Source organism: Colius striatus, chromosome Z (genome assembly GCF_028858725.1).
Source record: "Colius striatus isolate bColStr4 chromosome Z, bColStr4.1.hap1, whole genome shotgun sequence".
In the NCBI taxonomy this organism is placed as follows: Eukaryota; Metazoa; Chordata; class Aves; order Coliiformes; family Coliidae; genus Colius; species Colius striatus.
Window position 1 is genome coordinate 75,665,382 of NC_084790.1, and position 9,998 is coordinate 75,675,379.

General features: G+C 59.2%; 1 protein-coding gene across 1 annotated transcript; it reads right to left on the reverse strand.

The window, feature by feature from the left end:
* Positions 1-602: 602 nt before the first annotated feature.
* LOC104559866 (gamma-secretase subunit Aph-1b) lies at positions 603-7,819 on the reverse strand. The gene is made up of 7 exons (XM_062018364.1): positions 7,613-7,819; positions 4,354-4,524; positions 2,874-2,947; positions 2,591-2,713; positions 2,131-2,258; positions 1,735-1,858; positions 603-1,483 (listed from the first exon to the last, which is right to left on the reverse strand). Exons 1-7 carry the CDS (start codon positions 7,723-7,725, stop codon positions 1,446-1,448), a joined length of 771 nt encoding a protein of 256 aa, XP_061874348.1. The 5' UTR covers positions 7,726-7,819; the 3' UTR covers positions 603-1,445.
* Between the last annotated feature and the right edge of the window lie 2,179 nt (positions 7,820-9,998).

Genomic DNA, 9,998 nt, shown 5'->3' on the forward strand with positions numbered 1-9,998 from the left:
GACCATTTCCCCACCGGCAGAGACAGCACCGGCCTCTGTGCGCTGGGCAGAGCTCCAGACCAAGCAGCGCAGGGCTCTTTCCACAGCCCGGCCCTGCCCTCCATCGCTCTGGGACTTCTTCCTCCTCTTATTTGTCCAAAGTGTTGGAAAAACATAGCTGCAGCTCAGTAGGGCTGGGGAAAGGCAGAACTGAAGGTCACAGAGCCACTGCTTCCTCACTGGCCTGCCCTCAGCCAGCTCCCGTCTCTACCATAGCTGGAGTGGTCTCAGATCCATGGCTGCCTCCTCGTTTTAGTGGTGGCTCCAGTGCAGCTGGAGCCCAGGGAGCTCTACAGCCATGCCAAAACCAAGAGAAATGGATCAGGTCTGGGAGGAACTCACAGGTCTCATCTCTCAGCAGCCTCCACTCTAAAGCAGTAAAACTACAGCCCAGCCCCTCTACAGAGCAAGAGCAAGACCTCCAGGCAACCGGGGTCTGCAACTGCCAGGCCCTTCACCCCAAGTCACAGCAGAACAAGCCCCTGTCACCACTGCTGCAGGGTGCTTGCACACCCCACGAGGGCAGCACTGCTGGCTGCACAGAGCCCCGTTTGTTTGTGGTACTTCTTTTTATTGGTATAAAAGCCCAATCTGGATAAAAGTGCCTTCTCAGCCCTGAGCCTGACGGCAGTTTATCCCCTTTAGCCCTGCGGCACACCATCAGGGCTGGTGCCTGCCTGAAAATCCCCATCCAAGTACAGGAGAGAGCAATGATCTACTGGAATGGCCCCTTGAACCCCTTCCCCAAGCTGCGCCAGCCCCCAGCTGCAGAGCTGCATTCCCACCTGCGCCCTCCACCACCCTCCATGACCACTGCGCCCTTTGGGTACCATCTCTTCCCCAGTCCTCCTCCCATCCTCAGTGCTGTCAGTCCCCTCAGGTCTCACAGCACCAGGATGCCTGCTGCCTGCAGCTCCCACAGTCCAGCCTGGGCTGTCGCAGTGGGCACAGAGCACAGCACTCATCTCTGACCCAGAGCAGCGCATCGCAAAGCTGCTTCCTGCACTCTGTGGTGAGGGGCCTCGCGGGTGGTGTCCCTGCAGCACAGGGGTCCGGATGTCTTCTGGGGTGCGGGGAGAAGCGATGGGTTTCTTTGGACTCAGGCTGTTGGCAGTTCATCCTTCCCAGGCAGGCTTAAATGGGGCTCATGGCAGGGCCAGCGAAGCTAGGCCCTCCCAAAACTGAGCCGTCCTGCAGGGGCTCCCCGAGGGGTGTGGGAACAAGCTGGCCTCAGCCACGGCAGTCAGCTGGCTGCCACAGCCAGACCCCAGCGCCCACCCCACCAGCACTGGCCACGGTCCCCCAGTCCAGGAGAAAAGATACTGCAGAGCAGGTGGTGGCCGCTGTTGCCGTCAGGATGGAGGGGAGGGCAGGGGTGGCCAGGGACGGGAGCATCCCATGGGGCCTCAGGATCCTGGCTGAGGGCTGGCTCCGCTCCGTAGACCTGCAGAAATGCAAAGGAGCAGAGGGGCAGCTTTCATCAAACCCCTTATCCCATCCACTTTCCCCAAGAGAGGCAACAACCAGAGCATAGACCCAAAACCCATCTTCTCCATTCTGGCAGCCAAGGGAACGATGCCGTTGCTTCAGCCCCCTAAACACCCTTTCCCCGTTCTGGTGTCAGAGGGGAAACACTGGTCTTGGTACCCAGAGGGACCCATGGGGTCCCCATCCCCTTTATGGAGCAGGACTTACAGAGCAGGAAGCGCCGCAGGTTCTGGGCAGATCCCCCTGAGAGATGGTAAGCCCAGACAGCTGCAGCGGTCATCAGCAGGTAGGAGGGCACCAGGCTGCCCACGTATAGGGGGTTGCAAAACGTCTGGGGAGAGATGTGGGAGAGCAGTGAGCGCACAGGAGATGGAGAGGATGGGAACAGGGAGGTGGCAGCCACATCCCCCCTGACGAGTGGAGCAGCACACGGGGCACCAGCCCTAGGATTTGGTTTGTGAAGGGCCAGCTGCAAGTCCCTCAAACCTAGCTGCTTTGCTAGTGATGAAGGCTGCTCCCCTCCTGCCAGCACAGGGACCAGCACACTCTGCAACCACCCCTGAACACAGGTCCTGGCACAGAGTTCTGTTCCCAGCTACTCACCGACCCCGAAACAGCAAGGTGCATGACAACAACTGCCGTGATCTCCCACCAGCGCCGATGCTCACAGCCATGGAAGAAAAGGATCCCCCAGAAGGTGTGAAGGAAAATCAGCACCATGGTCATAAAAGCTGCGTGAAGACACAGAAGTGTGTCACCGTGGAACCACCCACCCGGCAGCTCAGGGAGGGATGGAGAGGAGCTGGGCAAAGGGGATTAGGGGCACTGATGAGATAGACTGGGAAGTGCTGGGGCACACCCCAAGCGTGGGAAGGAGGGCTGAGAGGAACAGGGAGGGTCACATGGGGCAGAAAGAATGGTTTAAGCACATAGGGATGCAATAGGGGACTGTAAGGGCTTCAGATGGGTATAGGGAACAGCATGGAGTGGAGACTCCAGCCCTGCTGGGTCTGCTGCGTCTGCAGTGGGGCAGAGATGTGAGCAGAGGCTGCCGGTTGCTCACCTGAGGTCAGGAAGTAGAGCTGCGAGTCGCCGTGGATGCCCACGGTGCCAGGCCCCAGCGCGTCTGCCAGCAAGTTGATCATGGAGAAGGCGCCACTCATGAGCCCGAAGCCCACGCCAGCCACTGCCGGGATAGGGCAGCTGTCAGGCCTTAAGCCTCCCCAGGAACGTCCCAGCCAGCTTCAGCGTGAGAAACCTCCCCGTGCCTGCCACACCATGCCCAGCATTGCCCAGGCCTGCCCTTGTCCCCGCGGCCGGGCCGCCCCGCTCTGCGCAGCGCTCACCGTATGCCATTTGCTGGATGGATATGGGAGAGCAGCCGTCCTCGCTGAGAGCCACCAGCCCCTCGATGGCCTTCCTGTGGGGTGAGAGCACGCTGGAGCCCCACACAGCCTTGCCACCTCCCGAGGCACAGTCCAGCACTAGGATGGGGTCTCATTCTGTACCACCCCACCCTCCTGGTAACCTCCACGTCACTGAGCTGCAACACTGCGTGACCGCCCCAAGCCACCAGACAAACCACACCTGTGAAAGCCACACAGAAAGACTTTCCAGAGAGGAACACGAGTGCCAGCCAGGCCCGCACAGCAGGGCTGGGGCGAGTGGGACATGGTGCGCGTAGCAAGCTGCACCCCAGCATGGAAAGCAGCCCCAGTGCAGGCACGGCAGACACAGATCAGGTGGGTGTATCTGATCTCCACCTTTATACCCTTAGAACTTCCTGAAAAAACACGGAGGGGGTGCAAGGAAAAGCTCAAAGAGACAGAAAAGTGTCAGGGGAGAGAAATTAGAAGAGGTGGGGCTTCAGAACTTTTTATCAAGTTAAGAGGTCTGGCAAGTGAGGAGGACGCCAGATGGGTCCTCAGCCGGAGGAGGGCTGCAGAACCTGAGAGTGGCAAGGCAAGTGAAACCGCAGTGGTTTGTGTTAGACAGAGGCTGGTCAGTGGAGCTCTGCTACCCTCTGCCTGCCTGCCTCCTGCAGCACCTCGCAGAGGGAGCCGCAGAAGCCTGAACACCCAGCCCTCCCCCAGCCCACCTAGAGCCAGCTGGGAAGGCGGGAGGGTGTGAGGGATGCTGACCTGTCTGCCTGCCCAGCCCCAGCACAGCAACCGTTGGTCTGTCAGGACACAGGACAGGGTGCAGCACGTGCTCACTCATCAGGCAGCACAAGGCCCTGCGCTCCGGGACATGGTGAGACTTTGCCCTGGGCTGGCCAAGGCATCAAGCACGGGGCCAGCAGTGATGTGCCACCCCACAGAACCCTGAAACCATCTTCAGGCTGCCCCTGCTTGCATAAAACTCTCCCTAAGACAGCAACACAACTTGCCAGGCTGTGAGGATACATTCCTAACCCTTCTCTGTCCCCTGTCTCTGTCCCCTATGCAGCAAAGAGCACATTTCCTGGTGCCTGGCATCCCCCCAGCATCCCCTCAAGCTGTTGGAGCATGGTTGGTGCTAGTCACACCAGGGCACAGAGGATGTGACATGCCTTGCAGCAGACCAAACCGACAGCCCACCAGTCTCAAGTTCAAGTTGACACTAGCAAGCACCGCCAGATCTTAGGGCTGCTCTGCTCCACCACCTAGAAGCTGCTCAAGGTCAACCAACTGACGCAGGTACCACTCACACACTCCCAGCAAGGACCAAGGTGGCTCGGCGCCATGGTTGACATCCCCAGCCCGAGAGTTCCCAGCCAAAATCTGGCACCCGCCACAGCTGGGAGGACCACCCACAGTGCTGGAGCGTGGTGGGAGATGCCCTTACCTGAGGAGCTTGTAGTACAGGAAGCGGAAGGCCTCCTGCAGCAGCACAGAGAACATCACCCCAAATATCAAGAGCCCCTTCTGTAACGGCTCGTCATGGGGGTCGCTGGCTTTGACCGCGATAAACCAGATGAGGGAGGAGAGCAGTAGAGACACCAGCCAGAAGAAAGCCCTGCAAGAGAGAGTCTGTGCCGGGATCGGTGCCATGCCTGTGCCCAGCAGCACTGCACCCCTCTGTGCTGGCGCTGCCACTCACAGCTCTGCTCCAGCCTTGACCACTCTCCTGCCAGTACCAGCACGGTGCTGGTATCAGTGCTGGGCAGTGCGTGCCCATATGGCACTGCTGCTGTGCCTGCTGGTAACCAGAACTGGCACCAGTGTCCACACCAGCGCCAGGCTCATACCCGCATCGGTACTCCTTCCAGTAACATACTCTACTGATCCCACAGTGGTACTGGTGCCCTGGTGCCCTTGGTTCATGCATATACCAGTACCACTACCAACCCTCCACTGGTACTGGTACCAGTGCCCCATCAATCCCACATCATTATTAACACCAATTACCACACCATGTACTGATCATGATGGCACCAGTACAAAACTGGTGCCCTTGCTGTGCAAAGACTGGCATCAGTACAAGCACTAGTACTGGTATCCCTGTCATGATCACAATGGTACCAGTACAAGGATCAATGCTCCTGCAGTTCTTGCAATGGTACCACTACAAGGATTGATACTACTGGTGCCTCGGTCACATTCACAAGCATATGAGCACCAGCACTGTGTCACTTCTGTCAATATGATGACTTCTGTCAATATGATGTCAATATGATACAAGTACTGGTGTCTCTTGACGTGCCCATGACTGTATCCGTAAGAGAAACAATACTGGTGCCCCTGCCATGAATGCATTAGCACCAGTATGAGTACTGGTATTGCTGCCACTGTTGTGTGCACCACAGCATCAGCATGAACACCAGTACTGGTGCCCCTGTGGTGCCCACAAGTACTGGTTGTGCCTCTGCCCATACTATTCACGTCACTGTGACACCACCAGTACAGGCATCAGCACTGGTACCAGCATCGCCATTGCACGCATACTGGTACTGGCACTGGAACCAGTATGCCTGTCCCACCCATGCTGGTAACCACAGCCCCTGTCACACCTGTACTGGTACAACAGCCCCTACCACATCTGTACTGGTACCAGTGTCTGTGTCACACCTGTACTGGTACCGTAAACCTGTCACATCCATACTGGTACCAGTGTCTCTGTCGCACCTATACTGGTATCAGTGTCTGTGCCACATCTGTATTGGTACCTCAATCGTTGTCGCACCTGCACTGGTACCACTGTCTCTGTCGCACCCATACTGGTACCAGTGTCCCTGTCACACCTGTACTGGTATTAGTGTCTCTGTCGCACCCGTATTCGTACCACAGTCCCTGTCACACCCGTACTGGTATCACAGCCCCTGTCACACCCGTACTGGTACCAATGTCTCTGTCGCACCTGCACTGGTACCAGTGTCCGTGTCGCACCCGCACTGGTACCACAGCCCCTGTCACACCCGCACTGGTACCAATGTCCATGTCACACCCGTACTGGTACCGTGTCGCACCCGCACTGGTACCACAGCCCCTGTCACACCCGTACTGGTACCGTGTCACACCCGCACTGGTACCACAGCCCCTGTCACACCCGCATTGGTACCGTGTCGCACCCGCACTGGTACCACAGCCCCTGTCACACACGCACTGGTACCGTGTCACACCCGCACTGGTACCACAGTCCCTGTCACACACGCACTGGTACCGTGTCACACCCGCACTGGTACCACAGTCCCTGTCACACACGCACTGGTACCGTGTCACACCCGCACTGGTACCACAGTCCCTGTCACACCCGTACTGGTACCGTGTCACACCCGCACTGGTACCACAGCCCCTGTCACACCCGCACTGGTACCAATGTCCATGTCACACCCGTACTGGTACCGTGTCACACCCGCACTGGTACCACAGCCCCTGTCACACCCGCATTGGTACCGTGTCGCACCCGCACTGGTACCACAGCCCCTGTCACACACGCACTGGTACCGTGTCACACCCGCACTGGTACCACAGTCCCTGTCACACCCGTACTGGTACCGTGTCACACCCGCACTGGTACCACAGCCCCTGTCACACCCGCACTGGTATCGTGTCACACCCGCACTGGTACCACAGCCCCTGTCACACCCGCACTGGTACCAATGTCCGTGTCGCACCCGCACTGGTACCACAGCCCCTGTCACACACGCACTGGTACCGTGTCGCACCCGCACTGGTACCACAGTCCCTGTCACACCCGCACTGGTATCGTGTCGCACCCGCACTGGTACCACAGTCCCTGTCACACCCGCACTGGTACCAATGTCCATGTCACACCCGTACTGGTACCACAGCCCCTGTCACACACGCACTGGTACCACAGCCCCTGTCACACACGCACTGGTACCGTGTCGCACCCGCACTGGTACCACAGTCCCTGTCACACCCGCACTGGTACCGTGTCGCACCCGCACTGGTACCACAGTCCCTGTCACACCCGCACTGGTACCGTGTCGCACCCGCACTGGTACCACAGTCCCTGTCACACCCGCACTGGTATCGTGTCGCACCCGCACTGGTACCACAGTCCCTGTCACACCCGCACTGGTACCGTGTCGCACCCGCACTGGTACCACAGTCCCTGTCACACCCGCACTGGTACCAATGTCCGTGTCGCACCCGCACTGGTACCACAGTCCCTGTCACACCCGCACTGGTACCAATGTCCGTGTCGCACCCGCACTGGTACCACAGTCCCTGTCACACCCGCACTGGTACCGTGTCGCACCCGCACTGGTACCACAGTCCCTGTCACACCCGCACTGGTACCAATGTCCGTGTCGCACCCGCACTGGTACCACAGTCCCTGTCACACCCGCACTGGTACCACAGCCCCTGTCACACCCGCACTGGTACCGTGTCGCACCCGCACTGGTACCACAGTCCCTGTCACACCCGCACTGGTACCACAGCCCCTGTCACACCCGCACTGGTACCGTGTCGCACCCGCACTGGTACCACAGCCCCTGTCACACACGTTCTGGTACCGAGCCGGCACCGGTGCCACTCCGGCACCGGTACTCGCAGCAGTGGTGCCATCGCGCCCGCACCAGTACCCGCGGCGGTACCAGCGCCCCTTGCCGTGCCGCCGCCGGCGCGGGACTGACCCGGCGATGAGGATGATGATGCGGAGCGGGTCGCGGGCGATGGTGAAGAGGAAGAGGCCGAACGCAGGCCCGAAGGCGATGAAGGTGCACCCGAAGAAGACGGCGAGCGTCATGGCGGCGGGAGGCGGGACGCACGGACGCGGGGCCGAGGGCCGGCAGGTCGCAGGCTCCCGCAGCGCGGCGGCCCCGCCGCCCCTTCCCCGTCCCGGGCCCGCCGGACGTCACGCGCCGCCGCCGGACGTGGCGCGCGGGGCGCGGCCGGGCGGGGCCGCGGCCTGTCATGGCGGGCGCGGGGCGGCGGGGCCAGGTGGCTGGCTGCTGGCAGCCTCACGGCGCCACCGAAAGCCCGCCTCGGAGAAACCGGCAGGCGCTCACTCGGGGACTGCAACGCTGCGTCGGGCGCCGGGTGCGTGGAGGGGTCGGTGCTCCTAAGGCGCGCACACCGAGGTACGAAGGAGCAGTCCTTACATACAGTGCAGGGGAACGAGGCAGTGATCATTCGCAACCCTGTGGCCTTGCTGGACCTGCTTTGGAGTTGTTTTTCTGCTCGGGTCCCGCAGAGGAGAGGCTGCTGCCGCGTCGGGTTTCAGAGGCCTGAGCGCGCAGGTGTCCGTCTGCACTTCGGAGAAGCGGCACTGGTGCTTTTGAGCGCTCTCAGCCCGCTGGTTGCAATTCGCATTGTGCAGCTCGAAGCCCGGATCATGCCTGTATTAAAAAAGCAGCGAGTGACAACAGGGATTTGGGAGTCTAGAAATGAGAAAACTCTGAAATCTGGTACCAGCAGGGGCCAGGCAACGCTGCCTGCGAGGCCTCAGAGGGTGGAAGACAGAAAGAATCCACTATACCTTCTGTGCTAGTCATGTTTTGTTTTTGCTGGAATGACCACGGGTATGCACACATAGATAAGAGGCTCAAGAAACCTTAAGCTTTGCGATTATAACTAGCAAAAGCCCATTACTTTGAAGTTATAACTAGCAAGAGCCAATTTGCCGGTGTGGTGGGACAATATAAACTTGACCTGTTTAAATACGTGTGGCATGCGCTTTAGGTGGAGCAATCAATCCCCCTGTGCATCAGGCACTGCAACAAAGAATGCCTGCCTTCTAAAACTTCAACAACAAAGTGCTAGAGTGTCCTTTACAATGTCACCTGCCAGGCCCTGGGCCAGCCACTGGTGTGCTGACTGTCCCCCAGGGGCCCGTGTTGCCTGTCACCCTGCCGCGGGCCTGCCTTGCTGCGGAGGGGCTCCTGCAGAGACCCGGGAGTTGGAGGCAGGGAGCTTTGTGTGGAATTTGGCTTTAGGCAGCCTGGCCCACTCCGAAATCAGAGCCAAAGCCCTGCAAACGCCACACAGCTCCTTCCCTCATCCAAACATAAATGCAGGAAGGGGCTGGGAGGGGAGTGGTGGTCTGTGCCCAGTTCCGCACAGCTCAGCATGACTTATCCAAATGTCTCTGTGGTGCTCCTTATGTGGTCCTCCTACAGCCCATAGTTCAGAGGTATTGAACTGGAAAGATTTGGACATGAGACACCAGAGCAGTGAGAAAACTGGAGGAGAGAGCAGAGGTGAGAGGCTGCCGGAGATTAATGTGATGGTTTATCTATGGAATGGCAGCCCACACCAGGGCTGAAAGCTTACTGGGGAGATCGTCAATCTGTTAGGCCAAAACAAACAAATCCAAAGGTTCAACGGGAGAGGTGCCAGGGGAGGAAGGGAGATGGGGCCAGGCACTGCAGTCCCTGGTGTGAGGCTGAGTTGTGCATGTGGGCAGATGTGCTTCTAGGTCAAGCCTCACTGCCAGCAGCTCCACAAGCGCCCTGGCCTCCCAGAGCTTTCCCCAGCCTTTGTGTTTCTGCAGGGCCATGGGGCAAATGTCTGGGAGGATGGAGAAAGTGCAAAACTTTGCTGAACCATGACAGATAGGCTCATCTCTTTGGGGCAGAGCATCACCCAGGAAGACCACCCAGGACCTCACTGCCAAACCATGGAAAGCTCAGAGGGACTGGGGCCCTTGCAGTGGGCTTTGAATGGTTAAGCTACATGGGCTGGTCCAAAGCAGGAAGCAGCAGCAGCTAAAAGGGGAAAACTACTGGGTGTGAAAAGGCTCTTTGTCCCAGCAGGAAGGGGAGGGCCTCCGGGAGCTGGGAGCTGACACTCTGATAGGAGCACAGGGCAGGCAAGGTGCAGGCTCCTGGCAGAGAGGGTTTTGCGCTCTTATTCCTTTCCCAGCCAGACAATGTCCTGCCTGGAAAGTACTTTCACTAGACAACATCTCAGCTGCTGTGCTGTGGAAAAGCAAGGCGGAACCAAGGCCGAGTTAAAGCCCTGTGCAGGGCCACCAACCGTCCTTCCCTCCAGCGTGTCCAGGGCAGGAGGCTACAGCTC

Excerpts from the sequence above, each read along its gene's own strand:
- LOC104559866 (XM_062018364.1), bottom strand. The coding sequence starts at position 7,725 with ATGACGCTCGCCGTCTTCTTCGGGTGCACCTTCATCGCCTTCGGGCCT. Across the intron at positions 2,948-4,353 it reads CTGTACTACAAGCTCCTCAG|GAAGGCCATCGAGGGGCTGG; the intron begins GTAAGGGCATCT and ends CTCACCCCACAG. Across the intron at positions 1,484-1,734 it reads CCTGCGGCGCTTCCTGCTCT|GTCTACGGAGCGGAGCCAGC; the intron begins GTAAGTCCTGCT and ends GCATTTCTGCAG.